The sequence below is a fragment of the Electrona antarctica genome (assembly GCF_951216825.1).
Source record: "Electrona antarctica genome assembly, chromosome: 6".
Lineage (NCBI taxonomy): Eukaryota > Metazoa > Chordata > Actinopteri > Myctophiformes > Myctophidae > Electrona > Electrona antarctica.
Window position 1 is genome coordinate 30,860,841 of NC_136811.1, and position 25,139 is coordinate 30,885,979.

Genomic DNA, 25,139 nt, shown 5'->3' on the forward strand with positions numbered 1-25,139 from the left:
TGCAGAGCTTGTCCATGTTCAAAATGTCCAGAGAACTCCTTGTAAGCCGGCTTAATAGTTGTTAGAGAGACCACCTTATAACTGGAGGCCATAGGTTAACTCCCAAGAATAGCCATAATAATGCCTGGCTGGTGTGTCCTAATGCAAGACACTGAAGAACTTCCGTAAATTGCTCTGTCATTGCTTTGGTTAAATGCCTACAATGTAAAAAGAAAAAGAAGAAAAAAGAAGAAAAAAAAGAATTACAGAGCCAATCCCACTGTGCTAGCAAGCTAAATTACTACATTTCATCAGCATGTGCTGGTTTGGCAGGGTCCAGGCCTCCTTTCCCAGCCATTGGCGTTAGATCCAAGGCCAGAGAGTCAGTCTGCTCACCAGCCAATGTTGAGCTGTTCCCCAATTGGCTCTCTTCTTGGACCACACCCTCCAAGTCTCTGATTTCTGTATTTTCTACTGGTTGTTTGAGAACATCGGCAGTTTCGGCACTGGCCAGAGGTCCAGATTGGTTTAGGTCAGGAGGAACGGGCAAGGAGTCGGTTTGAATGGCAGGGCTGTCTGCTTCATCCGTCACCTGCTGGAACGAGGTTGGATCTGTCAGGATGTTTCTGGAAATAACTGTAAGAATGGAAATGAACAGTTCAAGTGTTATGCTGTACATCTATTTCCAATACATGAAATAGCAAGTTAGTATTATATTCATTTGTTTCCCAATACAAACCTCATATCTAAAATAATCTTATCATGTTAAACACATACATTAAATGCAGAGAGCCACTGTAGACTCGCATCAACAAGAAAGCACTGTTTCACCTTTATTTGCCGATGGGTTCTCAGATTGTGCATCAGTAAACTAGGATTATAATAATAATAATAAAGCTTTATTTATATAGCACCTTTCAAGAACAATGTCACAAAGGTACCAGGTAAACCAAGAACCTAGCATCAGTAAAGTAGTAAGTAAACAATATACTATATATATATATATATATACACACACACACACACACACACACATATATGTATATGTATATGTATATGTCATGTGTAAAGAAGACTTTGGCCTCACCTCCTTTTGGTTTGTAGTCATCTTCTAAGGAGGAGACACGACTGAACGGACTGTAGCTGGGTATGATAATCAGACCCAGGGAGAAAATAATGATCTGAAAATAACACACACACACACACACACACACACACACACACACACACACACACACACACACACACACACACACACACACACACACACTTTCACAGTTCACATGGTTTCTCTGTTGTAACAGATACAATTTTCCTTTTGAAGTCCAGTATTAAGAGTGCCATTCTATCTCTTTGACCTACTAGAATGCAGGTACTGGTTTGAGCTGCTTTAGTGACCGTCTGCTTGATCAGAGACTGCAGTCTACGCAGCTGAGCCAGAAGGGACCTGCATACAGTACATGCAATACAGACAAAAGAGTATCAGTAATAGAAACACACTCAAACATTGAACATAAATAAAATAAAAAATAAAGAATATGGACTTTTAGTGCAACCCTCATAGTTTGATTTGATATTTGGATAACACACCAGTGGTCAGAGTGCGGTGGTAGAACTTAACTGGTGCTTAAGTTCAACATCACATCTTCGCTCACACACATTTGTCTTGAGTACAGAGATGATAGGACCACAAGTCCCCAGGACTTCTTTGTGTTATCCTTTTAGCCTTAATGTATGACTGTACCACGTACATTTTTGACTAATGAAGTATTCAATCAATCAATCAAAGCAGGCACAATCTTATATATGTGTGTGGAGTGGAGAATACTGAAAGCATCAGACGCTCACGTCATCAAGTGTCATCATCACCCATTGTTTATATCGACTGATCTTTACACATTCACTTTCCCTGCATAAAGATTCAAAGTCATATCTTTGTAGTCGCCAGCCCGCTTATTTGTTTTTGTTAACATTGGCCTTTTAAAATAATGTAATCCATTTATTTTGAAACTCACCGTCACTATAGTATATCATAGCTTCTTATGATTTTTTTTAGACTTGACTTTCAATAGGAATAACAATCAATAGTTAATGGCTAATAACTATTGTCTTACATGTTGTGTTTTTCCAGCTGCTCTACTGTCCTCTGCAGCTCCTTGTTCTGTGCTGAGCAAGCTGCAGCCCTGTGACAGATATACACAGGTTTACACAGGTTTATGCAGGTGTTCTGTGCTGAGCAAGCTGCAGCCCTGTGACAGATATACACAGGTTTACGCAGGTGCATGCACAAAATCTGTGAGAGTGAAGAATTCCTACATATACACATTTTTCTAGGCAAGCAAATGGAGCCTTCACAGTGGCATAAAATCATAATGATTGTGAAATACTTAACTGCTATAAAACATACTGCTGATATTTCTGGAATCAAAAAGGTAAAAATGTAAAATACATATCGTTGCTGTCTGGCAGAAACAAACTATCTCCACACTAATGGTCAAAACCCTCCTAACTCCTCTTGAGCTGTACTTGATGATAATGTAAGGACACATTCAAGTTTCTGACAATGTATATAGTCACTGTACCAACTTTGATGAGGCAGTATTGTGTTTTAAGTTAGTATTTTGGACACACTGTAGCTGGTTTCTGCCCGACAGCTGAGATATGCTGTGTATATGCAATATTTTATTATAGAGCTCCCACTGACTTAACCTTTATTGTATACAGACTGGTAATGACAAAGGTTTGCGAGCTATTTGTAGTGAATCAGTATCTAAAAGGGGTCTCTATCATGCATTTGATTTTCACAAAGAGTTAACAGTGCAGACACAAAAAAGCAAATAACAAAGCTAAACTAGAAAAAGTGCCCTTCTGGGCACAGGTCTCCACCAGGAGGATAGGAGTATGTGTGATGTTTGGCAAAATGTTTAGGAGGAAGGACGGACGGACGCACACACACACACACACACACACACACACACACACACACACGGACGGAGTGCAAAACATACTCTCTCCCCATGCCTTCGGCCTGGTGGAGACAATTAGCTACTATACTGAGGTTGGATAAGATGCACCCTCAGTCAGGTTGTACCTGCTCTCCAGCCCATCAATGTAGTCTTTTCTCCTGCGACGGCTGTCCTGTGCCGACTGCTTGTTGCGGATTTTCCGTCTGACCTTTTTCAAGATCCGTTCCTCAGCCTAGAGATTAATATTGATTCAAAGGTTATAGAAAACTTTATCATTGTCTAGCCTAGGCACTTTCAACCAAATCCTTGACTCTGCTATGTCTTACTTTGACGTACCCTGCAATGCTAGTGATCTAGCATTAAGCTATACCGTTGCTGACTTTAATAAAAAGGAAATCAGCATTGGTAAGATTGTCAAATAAGCAGTTAGGGCATGGTCACACCGCACTTTTATTATATCTATGAGGGCAGATTCTGCCCATGCATTTCAATGGGAATGGAGCAGTTTGCTGCCATTTGCGGATTTCTGCAAAAAGGAACCGGCTCCATTCCTATTCCTATTGAAATGCATTGGCAGAATCCGCCCTCATAGGTAGAATAAAAGTGCGGTGTGGCCGTGTCCTTATACCAGATATTCCATGGGCACATTTTCCTTTAATCTGTCACTATCCTGGTTACTCTTAAATACTCTTAGTTAAATAATATACTCCTTGTGTGACCTTGGTGAGAGGCAAGTTGTTGGGCAAAGAAATGCCTTCCTGGTTTAATAGCTTCTGCTCCTCCTCTGTGAGTCGGAGGTCTGGGAACAGCTGGTTAAACGTGAGGAAGAGAAAACATAACCATCAGTTCTTCATCTACAAACCATGTATCAGCAGTTCTATATCTGAACCAACAACCCCCTCCATTTAACACTTTTACATTTTTATCCCACGATTTTGTAACCCATTTTTTCACCCAGTGTCAATTATCTAATGTAATCCTGGGCGCTACACTTCCTCTGCCAACCTGGGGGGGCAGCAGACTGACCTCATGCTTCCTTCTATGCATGAGGAGTCCAAGCTGCTTCTTTTCACCTGACAGGGGAGAGTTTCCCCAGCCGGACATAGCGTGTGGAAGGAACACGTTATTCCGACCAGTTCCTTTCCCCTCCATGCCCCGGCTGGCCAGGGGGAGGTAGTTTAGAAACCAGATTACTGCATGTTTTTGTGAGGGTACCTACCCTAGGCCTAGGGGATACGGGGAGAACATGCAAACTCCACACAGAAAGGACCTTTTGCCAACCCCGCCTCGGGTATGGGCACTGATGACATGGAGGAGGGAACACGCCCCCAGTGCCCACAGCGTCCTCAACGGGAATCGAACCCAGGACCTTCTAGGTGTGAGGCGACAGAGCTACCGACTGTGCCACCGTGTCCCCCTCCAACCATTTTAACAGCTTTTGTCTTGGGTCTCTGTCACAGTCACAACCTATAAATCCCTCATGATGCCTTGATAGCCTATCCAACAGATTTGCTGTTGCGTACGTCTCTTTTTTGTGGCCTTGAGTCCTACTCTAATTTGAAGTCATTAAAAGGTGTCTGTTAGTGTCATTCCTTTAACGTCATTCATGAAGAAAGATCTGTGCCACAGATGTCAATGAAACTAAAGTTTTCTTTTGAAGTATATAGAGCTATGGGTTGATTCGAGGTATAAAACATTTTGGACCAAAATTCTAAATTAACCACATTGAACCTGTGTCCCTATTTTTGGCCAATTGTTTTTCTTCTTTTTTAAGTAGCAGATATAGAACCTGACAACACATTGCGATGCGACGCATTGAGAGCTTGTAGATCGGCTATTTTACATATTGAAGATAAAAGTCAGGGCAGAAAAGTGAAGACGCAAATTGTGATTGGTCAGAAAGAGATGATGCATGATAACAAGAGCACCCCTCACTTCACACGGGTGTGATTTTTGTTGTACGAAAATTTAGTTTAAGTGGTTAAAGAAATATTCCCATAATCAGGTGGGTCACAAACGACCTCTCTGGGTGAAGTCTGGGTGGGGAAGTTAGATTTATACATTTATAAACCCTTGAGCAACTACCATTTACTGTAGGTGCTTAAGAACATGTACAGTAGATACTCTGCAAGGCACATAACCCACGACTTGTTTGCTAAAGATTTCAATGGATAACAAGCAATAAAAAAAGTCTCACTATTGAGCTTTCAGGACTGGAGGGGGCTGTGCTGGAGACAGGGGTCACAGCATAGCTGTTGTCCAGCTGGTTAGCTGACACTATTGGCAGCTCATTCACAATGCAGGACTCCGAGATCAACATCTGAGAATTCCAATCATCTGCTCAAAACACAATAAAATGACACAGAAAGATTAAAAAAATTATATATATATACAGTACATCTTTATTGAAAGAGGCATGTATGCAGGCCTTGCTTATCAGCTGCTGTGCATTTGTTATTCTCAAAAGATGAAATTGGCGAACAGATAAGAATTCATACAACCCAACCCCCTTCACCCAAGTGACCCAACAAAATATCCTCACCCAGTTGTATGGAGATGACATCCATATTCTGTTCAGCCTTCACATGCCCCAGGCTGCGGACATCATACACCACCTGGTAGTAGGGTTGTCACAATCATGACATTTTACTTGACGATTAATTTTGGCATTGAATGTTGTAACACATAATTTCCGTTTGCCTTTTAGACTTTGTAAACAAAAGATTCACAGGGCAGATATAACAAATAATCATATTTAATAATTTTATACATAAAAGAACATTAATAGGCTAATGGAAATAGCCGAACTACAAGCTCGTAGATTTTTTTATGTTTGAAAATGTCTGGACATTTTTCAACAGATCAATTTATACAGATCAATGGACGAGCAGTTGAGACGAATAAAGGCCTTTCAAACGTGAAGCGATATAACGCGCCTATAGTTCATTTCCAATGAGACCTGCGTTTTTGCACGGAGCAGTCGCGGTGCGACAACGCAAGCGTATTTATGTGAGTGCGGTCCCGTGAATTTGTTGCGTGCGTGCTCGTTACGTGCACAAGCCCGCGACTCACCAGACCTTGATTCTGTTTAGCTTTTTTTTACGCTTGCGTTGTTGCGCCCCTCTTGCGCAGACCTGGAGGAGACCTGTGTTGATACAGGCAACGTCTGCATTCCTCGCTTCCCGTTTGAAAGGCCCTAAGTCTAGGAGGAGTCAGAATAAATTATGGACTTATTGGTTATTCGTCTCAACTGCTCAAAAATAATTGCAATTATCTCAAATAATTGCGATCAGGCGATTATGCAATAATGACAGGCCTACCTGGTAAATGGTGGCATGGGCCTGGTGGGCCTGCTCCACTGTTGCTGTTGCCACAGGGCCCTCAACAGGGTCTTCGGAAATGCCACTGTCACTCTCCGACAGAGTCTCCCCCAGAGATCCGCTGGGAAACACCTCATTTGGGTTGATGGCATGAAGGACATCCTCTGATTCACTGTCACTGTCATTAAGTCCCTGACGGAGTTAAGGTAGGATGAAAGGTAGGATGAAACCTAAAATCTCTTTAAGGGATGGTCACTCACTCATGAGGATATGCCCATTTGGTTTCATTTTGCATGACTAAGTTGAATTCTCTGGAGAAGAAGACCCAGGGAGCAGTTTGGTGCTTAAAGTTAGAAGGGCATGTCTTGTCAGTGTAAAGGCTTTATCATGGAAATCATTGTCAGAGCTGCAATTCCAACACAATCTTAAGAACTGAACAGGGATACTAAACAGTTTGTTTCTACTCAAGGATAAATAAATAAAACGTTTCTTCTCATTCTCACCTTTGTAGATAGTAAGGTCTACAAGTTTATCTCCATGAAATTGTGATCCATTGTAAGACAGGCAGCCAGTTTAGATACTTAGATTTAGTTTTAGATTTATTTTGCCTTTCCAGATAACAAAAAAGGATTAGAGTGGGTGTGTTTGTCTTCACATTGTTTTATTGCAAGGCCCCCATACGATGGAGTAAAGGAGCTTCCCATCGATGTTCCTCAGGATTTAAAGTAGTGTTTTCCTGAGTATTTGTAAAAGTTAATGGAGAGAATAATTGTCAAATAAGTGTCAAGAGAAAGTCTGGTAGGGTTATAAATAACCTTCCGGATGTCTGTTAAGGTCATGTAAAAGAGCTTCTACTATTCAGATACAGTATATACAGGTATATGTATGGTGATGGTGTCTTTTTACTCCATGCACAAATAGATCACATGTGTGCTCCAGAACACATTTCGTTTTTCCTCTGTGGCACCAGTTTTAAAAGATTTGTCAGCTGAAGTGCAGATATTCCCTCTTTCTTCTACAAAGTACACTGGTGTTGAGTGTCAGTTTTAGAAATAGAACTTAAAATGTATTATGTTGCTGTTGTTTTTCTCTTATGATAATAAATATCCCAATTGAATGATCTATTGTATTGTTCAGATATCACTTGGATGGCCTGGCCCCTAGTCTCCTATCCTTGTGTGCTTGCACTGTAGCTATAAAAGTCCCACAGAATTGCTTGTTAGTCTTTTTGTGATGTTACTGTAAGTGACCACAGTCATCACACACATAGGAATCTACTTGTAGGGGTGTAACGATACAATGCATTTTAACAGCGATACGATACTGTATGTATCACGATACATGGTTGACGATACGATACATGGACAATATTAGTTCATTATGGCGATACAATACGATTCATTGATTTGAAGTCGAAATACATTAAATAATGTATTTATTTACAAAAAATGTTTTTTAAATAATAATATATGTGTGAAACTTGTGGATAGTGCAGGTTTTTTAAGGGAAATATTCATTATTATGGATATAAATAGATGGACATTGTATTTGAACACATATGGACAAACCCACGCCTTGACATGAACACAGAGAATACACACACATTTATCGATAGAACAATTGTAGCTATATGGAATGGAAAAGTAATTAAACCCATCTTTTTCCTTTTTCTTTTTAAAATTGCTAAATACAATGCACAAATACTTTGTGATTGATTAAATTGATTATTTATATTGCAAAACGATTCAATACCGATTATTTACATTGCGATACGATACGAATACGATACAATACATAGTCAAACAATGCAATAAGATATTTCATGCTGTTTAGATAGATTTTTTGTAATTAAAAATCGATATTTCGATAGTTACTATATCGTTACACCCCTAGAATCTAGGTGAGAAAACACCAACAGAACAGACACATGCAAAACAAAACAATTGTGAATTTAGGTTTGGTGGTGACTGGAGTTGTTGGACAAACAGGACAATAAACAAATTTACTACCGTAACTTTAAAAAGGTACTTACACAGTGAGGGTCTACTTCCCATTCCGCCAGTTGCTTTTCTGAGTTGGTAAAGATGACATCAGAGCAAACAAATTTAGTATCCACACTATCCAAATTCCAGTTGTCCCCTGTTACACCGTCCTCTTCCACATCAGCGAAATACAGCTCACCATTCTCTGCATCCATGACCTAATCCAAAGACTGTTATTTAAATTACACAGGCTATACAACTCTTATTTGTGGTACATCTGACAGTAAACAGTAAGTAGAGGTACACATTACAAATTAAATGCAAGTCTGAAATCTGAATGCCATGTGCAATGGGAGGGGACACAACTCAAGTGTAATTTCGCAATACAATAGGTCAATAGGATATCAACATCCTGGTAGCCACGCACGTTAACATGCACGCGCTCTCCATCTCTCACACGCGCGCGCGCGCGCACACACACACACACACACACACACACACACACACACACACTCCACATCATAAACTATAATGATATATTATTGATAAGGCACACACACACACACACACACACTTTAATGTACACATTGATGTGTACATTTAACCAACATCATGGAAGTAAATTGTGCTTTAATACGATTCGTTACACAGCTTCAGACTTAAGAACTACGACATGGAAGTGAGTAATTTCTCAAGTATTTGATTAGACTATGCAGTAGGTGAGGCCTATTCAAATGCATCAATAGTTGGTCAACCTACTCGAGTGAGGATCCCTGTCAAGCCGGATAAACAAGAGTGTATTGTGTTCAGACAGGGTAGACTATAGGCTACTTACTGGAATGTGTCTCTTTCAGAAGCGACTCTTTGCGAATAAAAGGAATTGCTATCCGCATTACCAATAAATCGTGTTTCAAGTACGAGACGGAAAATACGTTTTCAGTAGTTACTGGGGTTCGGGCAGAGGCAGAGCAACAGCGAATATCCAGCTGGCAGCACGTTTGTCAATCATCCGGACAAGATGCGTCGTCATCAGCTCACAGTCACACCTACCCAATCCTCAATTTTCAGAATACAGTAGATTTCACGCAAAGTTGGTCTAGTGGGCTGAAAGAAACGTGAGACGGTTACTGTACCTTTTAACAGTCTCCCAGAATGTCTTATTGATTGGACAGAAAACACGGTAGCCAATAGAGAAGATGAGGAGGAGGGTGCTTTGAAGGGTACGTTCTAGACTGGGATCAAGTCACGTTGCAGGTTGTTGATCCGGTCTGGCTTCAGCGGATACGGAAACAATGCTAGTATGTATGTATGTGTACTTGTAGTCTCGCGTAGCCAGACAATTATTCCACAATCTCCGAATGCTATATAAATCATATACTCTATGATATAGATCATAGAAGCTGCTGTATGATGAAGCGTTTGGAAATCGCGGAGGCAACAGTCTGACTCTGGTAACGCGAGACTAGTGTTTGCAAATGACCGGATACGGAAAACGGGTATGTTAAGTGCAAAAGTTATTGCCTGGGGAGCATAGAGTATATGCTGGGGAGTGGGGACCGCGTCACACAGGCTGTTAAAGCTATATCGCGCAGTTTAGCCTGACGACTACAGCACGCACGGATCCTCAGTCAGAACTATACAAATATGTACCTACTATGTTAGATTATAAACGGTACTTTTTAAAATACATTTTCCCAACCTAAAGTTACAAATATAATTTTCCAAATAAGCCACCAAGAGCATATAATCTTGACAAAGGGGAATTAGGATAAAAGAGGAAAAACAGTCAAAAATAGACACCTGTAGACAATATGTAGCCGATTTGCTCGTCTACATGATATGACGTAAATTCTCCATTCATTGTCAATGGGAATTTAATGTTTGTGTAGCGCTAGCCTCTTCCACATCCAGCTTTTAGTTACCATCCTTTGATGAATTGAACATGGTGGACCCTCTTGTAAACAAGTGTAATGCTTAATTGGGTCGTCCACTCACAGTTAACAGTCTTTGTATTGAGTTTGTGCTTGAAATGTACTGTAATTCTGCAAACTGTTAATAAATATTTCAATCAATCAATCAATCCACAAACTTCATCTTAATCAAACATTAAATTCCCATTGACAATGAATGGAGAATTTTACGTCATAGTGTCTGAGCAAATAGGCATAATAGATGATAAGAGCGCCCCTCACTTCACACAGATATTAACATTAAATACAACATTGAATATTTTTTTATATAATATTAGATATTTTTAACATTGTATCATCATGGTTAAAAGATAATAACATAAGTTGACAAATTAATTCATGAGGAAGTATATTCATTTTTTTTAATGGATGATGTAGTAGGATGATAAGAGTGCCCCTCACTCTTATCATCCTGTACCTGTACCCGTGTACCTGTACGTGGGGCCATGTACAGGTGAGCATGGTTGCTATGGTTAGTGTGTGACGTCACTGCACCACTCAGTTCACATGGGTGTGATTTTTTATTTATAGTGCAACATGCACTTCACAGCAAAAAACAGCAAAAAACACAATAGCACAATAACACAATAGCAAGGAAACAGTAAAGCATAATAAAATATGCCAATACACATGGCTGACATAAGTACCATGCGATAGGACACAGCTATAGATCATCAACAGATAGGTGTAAAAATGCATTCAGAAAATCCATTAATATAACATAGGGTTTTAAAACCACAGGGCAGAGCAAGGTGAATATAGTGATTTCAGATGTGTGAATGTTCTGCCCCCAACCGTTATTTTATTGTGGTATGTGACTGTGAGTTTTCCAGCATCTTGGGAGCGTAGAGGTCGTGGGGGGATGTATGCAATGCATGTCCTGCTGGAGCTGGACATGTATGGTGGAGCAAGTCCATTTAGGGCTTTAAAGGTCAGGAGGAGCACCTTTTGAAGTCGGCTCTGGCCTGTATGGGTAACCAGTGTACGTAGTGCTATGAGTGTGGGTGTGATGTGATCGAATTTCCTTTTCCTTGTTAGTATTCTAGCTGCTGCATTTTGGATAAGTCTAAGGCCATTTGTTGCTGTTGATGGTAGACCGGAGAAGAGAGCACTGGACACAATCAGTTCTTCTATTGTTAACAGCAAACTTCTCTTCAACTGGGATTTCAGATAATGGTCCATAGATTGTGTGTAAAACGTTTCACGCAAATCTCTCAAAGATCCAGGCAGAAAATCAGGTATAAGCATTTTTCAAACTCCTCAAAATGGCGGAATATCTGAGGGCGGAGCTTATGGTCAAAGTGACATATGTGTTCCCCATGAGTCAAGGAACATGTGGAAACAAGTGCAATGACTTTTGGCCAAACGAGGCATGGGTTATACCTGGTCAAAGGTTTGTTTTAAAAAAAAAACTATAGCGCTTCCCTTTGGCCAATTGGAGTAAGACTGGTTTCAGTGCTATTTGGCATGACCCCCTACCATAGTGTAAAGTTTCATAAGCATATGACGCTGCATGTATATATTATGGGCAGAAGAAGAACTTTCACAAAACAGACCTTTTCATTGACTCATAAAAGGGTCAAAAGTCAGAGCACAAAAGTTGTTCGGCATGAGTTTCATTGCCAACGGTCAAACGGTTCATGAGCTATGCACGTTCAAAGTTCCCATTTTCAATTGAGTGCTATAGTGCCACCCTTTGGCCAATGGTCATGGGCTTCGCATAGTCACCGTTTGGCATTGCCCTCTACCATGTTGGCGATTTTCGACTGACTGCACGGTTCAGCCAGAACTGCTATTTTTGGCGGAAGGAGAAGAAAAAAACATAAAAAAACAATAAGGGACCAGGTCCCTTCGGGACTGCTTGGTCCCTTAATAACCCCCTTTTTGGCAGGAGTAGGCCTATATTATAGCTAATATGGCCTTTACGGGTATAACCACTACTGTTCTATTGGTCTGATTGAGCTATAATGTTTGAGATATGGTGTAACAAGAATGAAACCAAGCCATGCTGATGCAGAAAATTCCTTCCAGTGACCAGGTAGGAGCTGCAATCACTTACATTTCTGCAGTGGCAGTAGGGAAACTGCTTTTGACTAGGTGCTTTATATGGCATATTATGGCCTTTTCCACCTAAAGGCCATATTTGAGGCCATTATTGAGCTATAACTATAGAAATGCACTCTCTCTAGATGCCAACTTGCACCTTGCACACAAAAGAGCGTGCCATGAGGTGCGCTCACCACTGGCATCCTTAAAAAAATAAAAAAATATATATTATGATATAATGCTCGAGTCCCTATAGACTAGAGCTCTCTGTCTGGGTTCGCTTGTTGTTGGACTTGTGGGGAATCGGGATCCAGTTGGTTGGCAGTGCTTGACCTGAGGGAGTCGCGGGTCGGGCCATTGATGAGTTGAACTCATCACTAGCGGGGGGCCTGTTTTGTTGAGGGCTTTTGATGGTGATGGTTAACTGAGGACGACACCATAAAGCATTACAATAGGGTCCACCATGTTCAATTAGAGGTGTAATGTGGTCCCTGGAATTGGATCGGGTTCTCGTGAGCAGGCGGGCGGCGGAGTTTTGAACATAGGCTACTTTGGTGGTGGTGACGCCGTACCGCACAGGAGGCTATAGTAGTCTGGATTAGCTCTGGTCCAGCATTAGGCTTTGGACCAGAGCTAAGTCTGGATGTGATAAAGGCATGAATGAGTGTCTCAGCGGCAGTGTGTGATAGCATGGGACGAACGTCCATTGCACCCAATGGATATCATCCTAGTTTAAGTAGAAAGTGGGAAAAGTGGGTTACAGCCACAGAGACAACAGGAGGAAATTGAGAATGCATTATACACTGACAGGACTGGCCCCAGATGGTGGATAAACATTTAACTTTTATATCCACTAGGTGTCACTGGAGTCTGCTTTGCTTATGGAGTCCATGGTGGTGCAAGGCCAGGCGTTGCTGGAACCAATACAAGCAGAGACCATCAGATGCCACTTTCCAAGCCTATAGAACCCACCCTCCCCCAAAGCATGTGTGTGTGTTTTACTGTTGTAATTTACTGCATTTAAGATGCTATGGTTTAAATTTCAAGTGTGAGTGAGTCATTATTGTTCATGTAAGGCAGGTCTATGCCATGTGTGTTTGTGTATGTGAGAGAGAATGCTGGCATGTATATGTAACACTGTGGGTTACATATACAATTGAATACAGTATAATTTATGTAGTCTAATTTAGTCAGTAATTCATGGTGAGTTGAAAGGGCAGTATGTATTCAACCTCCAAGCTGGATAAACAAGGACAAGAGGCTGGGTTGTTGTGGACATGTGTGCTGTGGATAAAAACAGGTCATGATCACAACCCCTCATGGAGGCATATGTCCTCTCCTTGTTTTCTTTTCATATTGAGTACTTATTCAAAAGTTGTCTTCACTCCACTAAGAACATATGCTGTGCAGAAATGAAAGTATAGGGTTGGTTTTAGTTTATAAGTAGCATAGATTTTTTTTTTTAAATCACACCCGTGTGAAGTGAGGGGCGCTAATATATTAAAGTCTAACTCGTGTTGCTATGATTAGGTGATGTAATGGTGACAAACGGTGACAAAACAAGTTTCAAAGGCAAGTTTCAAAGCCCTTAGCCTTGTGTGACCCAACAGGAGGCAGAGACAATGCTGCACTCGTTCTAATCTGATACCTGGGGTCACTGTTATAAACAACTAGGATCTGAACGGCAACAGAACTTGCAACTGCAATGCAAGTTGTAGCCCACCGGCTTGAACCTGTGCACCACGATCTACTCTATCTATCCTACACCAACATGCCATTCATTTCAACAATAACTTTTGCCAGAAACTATCCTCTGGATCAACATTTATGGCTAGTATGGGGTGAGGGGATGGACACACACACAGTTGAGTTCCAGAATTCTGCTAATCCTGCTGTGTGCACTGCTGATCCCGACGGCCTTTGCTGTGTGATACTCCCGGCAGTAGGGGTAGAGTGGCCGCCTGGCCAGAATAGAGGCACCAGAGTTAGTGTCGAAGTGTCCTTGAGCACGACGCTGAACCCCCAATTGCTCCCGATGTGCAGGTTGGTGCCTTGCATGGTTTCCTCTGCCATCTGTGTATGAATGTGCATGTAATGCACAATTCATGTAAAGCGCTTTGGATAAAAGCGCTATATAAATTCACCATTTACTAAATTGCTCCCCAAGGACTAGGCTCTGTGGGTTGACTCCTGCCCCTCCTACGTCTCACCAGGTCCACTCCTGCTCTCACCAGGTGTAGCCAGGACCTGTGCGTTGCACCAGACTTCCAGCACCAGACACTTCATTCAGGAGTGAGCCGCAATTGTTCCGCAGGCTCCACCGGGGCCAACGGTGGTGCTGAAGGCTCCGCTTACGGTTTGAATGACCCTCCTAAAGGCCTTACCGTGGGCTGTTGGGCCTCCTCCTCACGGAAGACACAGTCTGGGACGCCAACTCATACTGCTCCCGGGTGCGTCTACATTCCGGCTGTCACCATACCTGGTTGTCACATAGTCTATTCCTAGTCTATAAAGAAGAAAGAAGTCTGCTAATGTGTCATTTTTCAAGGCCTGCAGGGAGGAGCTGGTGTTAGAGACAGACCTTTGACAGAACATGCTGCGTGAACACAATTGTTTCACTTGCAATGCAAGTGCTTATGGTGCTGTAAAGTTTCATTTTACTGTATATGAATGACTTTTATGGCATTCATTCTTTGTAGATATGCATATACAGTAGTATAGGGACAGATTGAATAGAACTCAAGTTTAGCCGTAGATTTTGCTAATGAAACTATTTCACTGTATTACAGTATATGAAGTACATTGTCTACTGAACTTCTCAACTGCATCCTGAGGAAGTGATAGGCCTACTGCCCCTTTGATATTGCAGCAAAGATTAGATAATATGATTGCCATCATGAAACCATTAATTATAGCATTATTACTATGCAATAACAATGGTTCAGCCAATAGAGCATGCATGCAGTGAGACATTAGAGGTAGTTAGGCGGACATTAGAGGTTGTTAGGCCTATGCACAAATTATTTATGCCTACTGTATTTTAGAAGCTATATTTTTGGGGCTAATATGCATGTGGGGAAAACTGCTGCATTGTTTGTCTAAATACTAGCAGATTAATTATTAGTATTTATTATATTATATGTGCCAACCTCTTATAGCAGCAAATTATTCTGAAACTGCATACAGTGTCAGTGTTTGAACAAAATAAAATGATCTTCTACAGATATACCTAAGCTCATATGGTTATCTATTGGCTTTAGTTAGTCAAAAACAATTTATGAGCTGTGAAAGTCTACACATGCTTCCGTTGATCTATTCTACTGACAAGGGTGCATCCCTCACTTTTCTCCATGGAAGGAGCAAAGGGGAAAGGTGAGGTGCAGAAGGACATTTATTGGGAGGGGATGAAGGGATGTAGCTCGTACAGTATTGCTATAGTTTCAGTGCCATCCTGTACAGAGCCCGCCTACTCAAAAAAATGTATCCTGTAATTTCACGACAAACATACATGAACGCATACAGACACTTTCCGTATCCGGTAATTCCCTCTAAACCGGACACCCAAAGTGGCTAGGCGAATAGATCTACTCATCGAGATCATTTCGCCCCTCCTTCCAACTCCCACACACATTAATGTCCCATTGGATCAGCTGACGCTGTTGATGGTAACTGACTCACCATCATTTCCCGGTAGAAGACCAACAAGGTTTTTTGGTATCACGTACATAGTTGTGGAAGTTAAACAGCGTTTAATGTTTAGATTTAGCCGGTTGTATCTGCTTAGACCGTCTGGCTTATCGGCGGACTAACATTAAAGGTAAATGAGGCGTTCTTGTGATGGTCATTCTTCTAAATTTTATCAAAGTTTCCAACTTTTTAGGTTACAAAGCAATTCCAAAGAGTTTACCGATATATGATTTTTCTGAAAACATACTGCGAAGTGCGCGATTCAATTTGTATGACTTTCTGAACTACCAACATTGTTGAGTCTTTGCCACTGCAAATTGGGTCGTCCACTCACAGTTAACAGCCTTTGTATTGAGTTTGTGCTTGAAATGTACTGTAATTCTGCAAACTGTTAATAAATTCTTCAATCAATCAATCAATCAAAGTAAATATATTTCACACATAGCCTATAGCCTACTGATAAACTTTAGGCTATTGCAGCCTGCTGGAGACTTAACGATGAAGTACCGTTTACCGTACGTCTAATGCGTTAAATCCGACCCAAATAATAGAAAGCCATATTCTATTTATTTTCGCTGTTCTCATAAACTTTGAGATGAAAGTTCATGGGCACAACATAAATAAATAAAACCAACCAAGCACCGTTATCAGCGAGGCACACTCTGCTGTCATGATCAGACTTTAGAGACTACACAATACTCATTATCCATTTGTAGTGCCCAATGTTTCACTTGCTCTTCTTCACAGGTATCATTATGGTAATATGAAATGACTTGTCCCGTTATCCCTCTTACCTCCCTCTGTGTTTCAGTGACAGGGTCAGCATCTCTAAATGCCTTAATCTCGAACGTGGAGAATCTGAGGACTTATGCTGTATCTGACTGACTCAACATTAAGAGGACTTTAGAATGGCCATGAAAGATTCCTTGTCCACTGGTTGGCAACCAGCATTGCAAAACAGTCCAGCTGTTGTTCCAGGCTTGGAGATTAAGCTGGGAGCATTGGTGGTGCTTCTGTCCACCACACTTCTATTTGGTTTCGCACCTCTATGCCTTGTGCGGGGGGTGGGAAGATGTAGCGTGAACCCAGGTAAGAGCTGTGCTGTGGTATTAAACCCAGCATTCCTACACAAGTCAGGAAACTGTAGCACAGGGCTGGGCTATTTTATGGAAAATATTGTGGGTATAACTATTGATGATTTAACAAAGTATTTGCACAATAAGACAAAGTATTATCAGTAATGCCTAGTGCCTACCGGTTACTAATTAATTACTAACTGGCCAATGGCAAATAATGTAACAGCTAGAAGTTAGAACAGTCAGGTCAATTCAGAAAATGATATCTTTACTGCAGTGCATCCTTAAAATCAGGAAAAGACAACACAATGTTACAAAGTCCAAATAATAATCCTAATAAGATATCTAATTTCACCCTAATTCTAAGTTTTAAAAGTTTGGAAATCACACAAAACTAAAGGTCAGTAATGGACTTGACTGAAATTGACTGAAATTTCTATCAGGATCAATAAAGTGTCTGTGTGTAATATGTTGTTCAATCTTTGCATCAGGTGTGTATTTTGATGCAGAGAACCTCTGACGGTAAGTTTTTCTGTGCAGATCAGGGAAAAGAACAGAGAAGAGTGAAAATGCAAGAGTAGGACACACTATCTACTGTTGTTTTGGCTTAGAGGGGAACCTCTGAGCTAACCCAAGTGAATTATCTACCCATGCAGCACATCAGTGACATTGCTCAGCATGGCAAGTTGTTCTAGGCTGCTGTGTTGTCTTTGCAGAGACCCGCCATAAGGTGCTGGGTTTGGTGAGCTGCTTTGCGGGAGGAGTGTTCTTGGCCACCTGCCTGCTGGACCTGCTGCCGGACTACCTCGAGGGCATCAACCAAGCATTTGGCAATATGGGGATCACTGTAAGAATTCTGGAATGTATTCAGTTTCTGGGTGGGAAATGTGGGCAGGCATAGATAGAACCACTCTCCTACCGCTGTCTCTCAGAAATGCCATTAAGGAGTCCTTGAGCAAAACAATAAAGCAATTTAGTGGAGTGTTTCTACTGAACAGCTCACAGCAGGGTTATGTATTTATCTGCCGATAAAAAGTATGTGCTCAGGTAGCTCTGGTCCATAGCTCTATATTTAGAGCTATGTTACCGATGACTTCCGGGGCTCGCATAAACGCAGACCAGCCGCTTGTCTTTAGCGTAAATAAAAATAACGTTTTTGCTTCTCACCAATACAAAGGCGGGTTGTGTCATTAGAAAGCCTACTTTCCTTAGTGGAAGCACTCTGAGCCCCCCACCACACGTATAAAATGTACTTTTTGGCCAGAAAGGGATTTTTTTTCACCGGAGGGAAAATATTCTGTGTGAGGGTTTTCTCTTGGCAATATCGGCAGAGGGCACAGTGGAGTAACTAAAAGTATTTTTTTTTTTCGATGGATTTTTTTTTGCCAAAAGGTACCTTTTTATATGTGTGGTGGGGGGCTCAGAGTGCTTCCACTAAGGAAAGTAGGCTTTCTAATGACACACCCCACCTTTGTATTGGTGAGAAGCAAAAACTCTCTTTTATTTACGCTAAAGACAAGAGGCTGGTCTGCATTTATGCGAGCCCCGAAAGTCATCGGTATCATAGCTCTAAATGCAACGGCATTAGAGATATGGACCAGAGCTAGTGCTTGGGAAATGTTCTATTGATTTAATGAAGATTAAATTAATAAAAAGTCATAAAAAAACCCAATAAACTTTAACGCTTGTGTTTCAGCTACAAGCCTTCATTAGAAATGTGTGTAAAAGTGTTAACGGTGTGCAAATAAAATTATCCTCTAATAACTTAGTTTGGGATGTGCTACCCAACTCAGTTATAAACACTTCTCCACTCTTCTGTTTTGTGGTTTTCAAGTTTTGTTTTTAATGCATGTTTGCATCAAAGGGTGATGCAATCCTACTGTTGCCTAATTTTAGAGATTACCCATATGGTCCCAACACAATAATAATGTAATGGGTTTAAAATCACCAATGAAAGGTTTGTAAAAGAAAAAAAAGGGGGAAATGGTTGACCTAAGAATACAATGTAGATACTGAAAACTGAAGGGAATTAGGTGCAAATGGGTGGGTCAAGTGAATAGGAAAATAGGAAATGTAAATGAATTATGAATGTACAATAGGAAGCTTATTGATGTGTGTAGGTTAGGCCCATACATGTACATTGGCTTGATCTACTAGGCTGTGCTTATTGAGTCTGTTATCATGAACAACCTTATTGATAAACTTATTTTTTTGCATGTCATTTATGTTTAAGATGTATGCAAAATATACAGTGTGAGCCCATTGAGAGGAAACATGACACTTAATTGTTATTTTGTGAGGGGGAAAAAAATGAAATGTTCTGCCCCTCTCTTGTCAGCTCCAGTTCCCTTTGCCAGAGTTCATCATTGCCATGGGCTTCTTCCTGGTCCTCATCCTGGAACAGATAGTCCTGGCCCTCAAAGACCAATCACCTTTCATATCGGAGGAAAGACGTGCGCTACTCGTGGACTCCAGTGTCCAGTCAAATGACCGGAATGGGCGGCGTCATTCTCACCATCGCCATGGGACAGATGAGTTAGGTGGATCCAGAGGTTCAGGTTCTGAAGGGGGCCACTTCCATTTGGACTTCAACTCTCACTCAGCTTTGAGGGCCTTCATCCTGGTCTTTTCCTTGTCGCTGCATTCAGTGTTTGAGGGCTTGGCGGTGGGACTTATGGACGACAGTAAGAAGGTTCTGGAGATCTGTTTAGCACTGATGATTCATAAAAGCATTATCTCTTTCAGCCTGGCCCTCAAGCTTGTTCAGGGCAGACTGAGGAGGATGGTGGTGATTGGCTGCTTGCTCCTCTTTGCCATCATGTCACCACTAGGTATTGGCCTGGGAATTGCCCTTACTGAGACAAAGGCCACCCCCCAGCACCAGCTAGCCAGATCTGCACTAGAGGGTCTGGCAACGGGCACCTTCATCTACATCACCTTTATGGAAATCTTGCCTCATGAACTGAGCTCAGTTAAGAACCGTCTCCCAAAGGTGGCCATGCTGCTGCTTGGTTTTGCTGTGGTCACAGGGGTTCTGTTTATAAAACTGTAGCCAAACCCTACCAGTTCAGCAGCAAGGTATGAGAGAGCATACTGTAACTGAGAAGCCACACGTTAATAAATCCCCTCAGCAGCTGTCATTTTTGAAGACACTGACCTGGCTCACACATCGGGAGTTGTATTGGTTCATAGAAGTGTAAAAATGTTCATGCATTAACAGTATTTATCTGATGGTGACCTTGCAACACTTACCTGGCTTGAGAATTTGCAATGAGATGACCTCGATATGATCCTGTTATTTCTTTTATCCCACAGTTTTTGAAACCCACTTTTTTCCACCCAGTGTCAATTGTCTAATGTAATCATGGGTGCTACACTCTCTCTGCTAACTGGGGAGAGCAACGGACTAACCTCATGCTTCCTTCAATGTATGAGGAGTCCAGTCAGTTGAAAATAATTTCAACTGACTGGGTTGTTTCCCTGGTTGGACGAAGAACTGGGTTAGGATTATAGAGAATGTCACTGATAAATATTGTATTTTTTTATAATTAACGCCAAGGTCTAAAACAAACTGTAAAATTCTACTGATAGTTCTTGATTGTATACATGTTTTAAGTGTGTTTGTTTGGTGTGTGCGTGTTCACCGTGTATTATATTTTGTTATGTTATTTTAATAGTATACAGTTATTTTTATCATCTAAGCTTGCAATACAGTACCTGAATAAATACGGTAGAGGGCGCGCTGTCACTGTCTTGTCCCTGTCGCCGTCCTCCCACCCAGACTCAAATCATTCCACTACGTCAAGAAGTTGTCCCGTCCGCTCGGTAAAGATGTCTGCGACGGGTGCAGGCGGTTGTGGACCCGGACCCACTTCGGGTACTGGGTCCGGGCCTTCTAACCCCCGAAAGTTTAGCGAGAAAATCGCACTGCATACGCAGCGGCAGGCCGAAGAGACGGCGGCGTTTCAAGAGGTTATGATGGACATCACTTCAACCAGGGTGAGTCTCTTTCAGACGGAGGCAAGCGAGGAGAGCAGATCATGATATATCTGCCTGGGGGAAAGACGGGCCCTGCCCGGGGTTCGTCCAGCTCAAAACAACACGAGCGTCCCCTGGTTTAGACTTGACTTCACTTTACATAAATGTCACATCTCGAGTTGACGCCGACAAAGTGTCTCCGTGTTTTGGGTAGCCAGTGTCAGCAACCATGTTCTTGATTGTTGTCCATTTCCGACATGTCGGGAGAGAGCAGAGCAGTTATCTAGCATTAAGGCTTATGATTTATACTTCATCGTGCGACCGTGTTGCCTCGACGAAAACGACTTGTATTCTAATAGAAAAAGTATTGACGCAACATGACGGCTTTTTTCAGATGAAAATCTTCACATTTGTTGAGCGACACCGTCATTCCAACTAAGTATATATAAATTAGCTGAAAGGGGCTTGTTTACTGTTAGGTTAACAGGTACATTTGATGTCAACAAAAGGTACTACAATGTCTCTAACTTTTGCCAGTTTAACTATAAATTTAGATATATTAACCTATATTCTTAGCGCTTGTCAGCACCGTTAGATTAATTGAAACGAATTTAACGTTTTTAGTTCCAGTTGGTTAGAAATTGAATTAGCTTAGCTAGCGTTGCCTTAGCAATAGTTAGCATGACGGTAAAGCACATCACTTGTATGAAATACATTTGAAGGTGTCTAGATTCACTAGTTAAAGGTAGCCGTTGCTTTGATTTAGCAACTTCACCCTCGTAGTGTGTTGTAGTTAACATTGTATTATGATGGCTAGAAACATTAGCTTTAGTTATCCTTGCCAGCGAACTAATGTCAGATATGGAGATCAGGCATTTATCTGAGCCACTGTGGTAGAGGCAAAACCCTCTCAATGGTCGGTCTTCCCTCTTTGGCTGAATTTTAGCCACTTTAATAGTGATCCAACCCTTGAATCTTTAACTCACATTAAAGTGGCAATTTAAATAAACTACACGTGTGGGCTTGCCTTTACAGTTTACACATTTATTGAAAAGATGTATTTTCCCTGTCGAATTTGCACAAACATTTGACAGCTTTGACATGACTGAAATACAGCCTGGCCTGTAGGGTACTATCCCTAGTATCCCCAATATTGTGTAGAGATTGAGAATGCCGGGAAAAGAGCCGGTGACGAGAATGTCATCCCTCCAATCCCGGGGTTGGCATGGCATCCAGGGCGACAAGTTAATTTACACATGTCACAAACAATCCCATTCGTGATAGTGCACTGTCCACCCACCTCTTCTGCTCTGTCTTTACTAGGAATTCCTTTGAGGCCGTTTTCTCCCAGCCCCCACCACCACACTGGTACTTTTCAATACATGAGTGTGTGGGCGGGTCCAATCAGCTAATAGAAACGTCCTGTGTGTGCGTGTGTGTGCGCGCGCGCGGCTGTGCGCGTACACGTGTACTGGAGGATGCTGAGAGAAGATGGAGGCAGAGCCTTAGAGTAAGACAGAGCTACGCAAACTGTTCACTTCATGGGGCCAATCCAATGGCAGCTCTTCTACATAGACTTCTATTGAGCATGGGGATAACCGGAAGTTTACGGAATGCATTGGAGTCTATGGGCTCGCGCGAGTACATGAACCACGTGACCGGGCTGTTTTGTGCCCCCTCAATATCGCAACTCTTCTGGCTCTGGATGGAGGGAAGTCAGGGAATGATTGTGCATGCCATGAGTACTGTCCTGACTAGTGCAGTGGCTACAAGTGGCTGATGCGCTACAAGTGGCTGATGATCTCAAAATTCACTTTATCACACCTGTGTGAAGTGAGGGGCACTCTTATCATACATTATCAGGATTGACACTAAGGGCGCGTTCGGAAATACCTCACCAAAGTGCACTCACCTATTAGTTTGCAGTGCTCAGTGCGCTATTTCCGAACGCGCCCTAAGGTCTCAGAGGCACTTGTAAAAAAGTTATAAAATAATGGGTAAATGCGATACAAATATGTCATACCTCATTTATTATGCACAAAACCTACATACTACATACTATAGCTATGAATACTGGGTTATTTTATATTTTTAAGTTAACTGCTCTTATTTTACATTCCACAGACCAGAAGACAGAGCGCTCTGACCATGTTCAAGTGTTTAGACAGAAATCTGGTGTTGTGAACTTTATAGACGGTTGAGACCCCTCTCAAACGAGCTCTTGCCGGTAGGGCAACTTGAAACTTGAAAGCACACTCCACCTGCCCGAAAGTTTTATTTACCTGCCAGGGGCAGATGGGCAACCCTTAGTGTCAACGCCTGTTATCATAGATCATCTCATTCTGGCCAATCACAATTTGCGTCCTCACTTTTCCGTCTTCACTTTTCTGTCCTCAAATCATCGCTATGGGGTGATCAGCCAATCAAATCATCGCTGCTAGAGCCCCTCAAAGTGGCACATTGAAGCTGATAGAATGTTGTTATGGACTGCACATTTGTGGAATATTCTTGCTGTATCCAGCCTAGTCTTTGTCAATTTGAAGTATATTATTTTTTTATTTGTATTGCCCAATTGTTAATAATTGAATGAAGTATCATTTATTTATGTTACATTTATTAAAATAAAAAAGCATGATTGCAGATATTACATTATGTCGCTTAGGAATCCAGCTACAAGTTAAATTCCATAGCCTCAGGGGCGGAAAAGGATAATGGAGAAGTCATGCGTTAGGTTAGTTGAAAATATGAACTGTTAGGTGTTCATGGCTAACATTTGCTGCTGTAGGCTAGCTTCTGGAGTTGTGAGTTCATTGATGTCTATATTATAGATACCGGTACTCTGCTTACAGTAGTTCAGTCCAGGGATGACGAGTCATTTCACTTGAACTTGAATTCAATAATCTGATGGAGAATGTCATTATTTGACAGAGTTCATACTTTACAATCAATTAAATTGTGTTTATTAGTTACTAAAAGCTATTGGGACTGGGTGATATTATTGACTATTACAGGCATTGCAGGTAATGTCTGTCAACTAATAGGGTATACCTACGGTAGAAGCTGTGCATTTAGCTTTTCTCTTACACATACAAGGCCAGTCCACAGCAATGCAACTCCTTGCAACATGCAACTACTTGCAACCATTATCCCAATGGCAGTTGCAAGTAGTTGCATTGGTGTGGACTGTGGACTGGCCCATTGACATATATGGGATTTGCAGGCTGGGACATCACAAACAGCAGGAAAATCAGAGAACTTATTTGAGCCAAAAAAAACAGACCACAGAAAATCTACTGAATGTTAAAAGTTCTGTTTTTTTGGGTGCAATTGAGCTCAGATAAGCTAAAAAAAGAAGAAGAAGAAGAAAAAAAAATACAAAAACTTTTTTTTAATGTCACAATCCCTTTAAAACTGGTTTGTTGCGACTAGTTGCATTGGTGTGGTCCAGCCTTATAATTTGGGATTCAGAAAAGCTATTCAATAGTCAAAGCACAATGGAAGTGAATCATTAAACCTGAGACTAACTTAGACCCAACCTTAGCACTAGTCCACCAGTGAATAATAGTCAACTTGTGAATAATTCTCCTTTTTCGACAATGATTTAAAGCAGCAAGAAAACCCACTTCCAATTTCTGAAGTGTTGAGTCAGGAACAAATTTACCGTCGGCTCCAAGTTTACATTCTAGTTATTTAGTTGTCTTAATGAGAGCGGCTTACAATAAAGGTCAGGCCACATTGTAAATACGTAGGATACCGGTATGTATTTTTGAATGATTAGATAGGTAGACCTTTATTAATCCCAGCCAGGAGGGAAATTCAGTTGTCATAGGACCACAGTGGGAAAGTTAAGGAAACACAGGACAGATACAGATGGGAGTAGAGAGAGATGATGTTAAATTCAATAGTAAAAAAATGAATAAGAAAGGAATAGACAGGTAGTATCAGGAAGTAGAAAAAAGATCCCAAAAGGAGATTTCAGGTCTGTCCCAGCCCGCCACACTTGGACCAACTGGTATTTGCATGATATACAGTAAGCTAGTATTAACACACACACACACACACACACACACACACACACACACACACACACACACACACACACACAGTGTTGGCCAGCTACACAGTAAGAGAATGG

The 25,139-nt window shown here is 41.4% G+C and overlaps 3 protein-coding genes across 7 annotated transcripts in view; 2 read left to right on the forward strand and 1 right to left on the reverse strand.

Annotated features, from left to right (window-relative positions):
• Window positions 1-9,401, reverse strand: part of creb3l4 (cAMP responsive element binding protein 3-like 4) — a 10,698-nt gene extending 1,297 nt beyond the window's left edge. The window contains exons 1-11 of one of the 4 annotated variants that reach the window (XM_079504129.1): window positions 9,381-9,401; window positions 8,298-8,465; window positions 6,266-6,457; window positions 5,488-5,560; window positions 5,143-5,282; window positions 3,665-3,754; window positions 3,071-3,177; window positions 2,094-2,162; window positions 1,342-1,426; window positions 1,067-1,160; window positions 1-615 (exon numbers count right to left, since the gene is read on the reverse strand). The exon at window positions 1-615 is cut by the window's left edge and continues 1,297 nt beyond it. In XM_079504129.1, coding sequence (XP_079360255.1) covers window positions 281-615; window positions 1,067-1,160; window positions 1,342-1,426; window positions 2,094-2,162; window positions 3,071-3,177; window positions 3,665-3,754; window positions 5,143-5,282; window positions 5,488-5,560; window positions 6,266-6,457; window positions 8,298-8,462 — 1,350 coding nt within the window. In that variant the 5' untranslated portion in view covers window positions 8,463-8,465; window positions 9,381-9,401 and the 3' untranslated portion in view covers window positions 1-280. Of the gene's footprint in view, window positions 616-1,066; window positions 1,161-1,341; window positions 1,427-2,093; window positions 2,163-3,070; window positions 3,178-3,664; window positions 3,755-5,142; window positions 5,283-5,487; window positions 5,561-6,265; window positions 6,458-8,297; window positions 8,466-9,006; window positions 9,336-9,380 lie in introns of those variants that run through there. The other 3 variants (XM_079504130.1, XM_079504127.1, XM_079504128.1) reach the window with 3 other exon arrangements.
• A 6,551-nt stretch (window positions 9,402-15,952) lies between these two features.
• Window positions 15,953-20,646, forward strand: LOC306924316 (zinc transporter ZIP1-like). The gene is made up of 4 exons (XM_079502802.1): window positions 15,953-16,080; window positions 16,762-17,039; window positions 17,743-17,873; window positions 19,365-20,646. The coding sequence occupies exons 2-4, from the start codon at window positions 16,859-16,861 to the stop codon at window positions 20,076-20,078; spliced, it is 1,026 nt and encodes a 341-aa protein (XP_079358928.1). The 5' UTR covers window positions 15,953-16,080; window positions 16,762-16,858; the 3' UTR covers window positions 20,079-20,646.
• Window positions 20,647-20,773: 127 nt separating this feature from the next.
• Window positions 20,774-25,139, forward strand: part of LOC306924315 (CREB-regulated transcription coactivator 2) — a 32,502-nt gene continuing 28,136 nt past the window's right edge. For both annotated transcript variants that reach the window (XM_079502800.1, XM_079502801.1), the window contains exon 1: window positions 20,774-21,025. In XM_079502800.1, coding sequence (XP_079358926.1) covers window positions 20,858-21,025 — 168 coding nt within the window. In that variant the 5' untranslated portion in view covers window positions 20,774-20,857. The remainder of the gene's footprint in view (window positions 21,026-25,139) is intronic.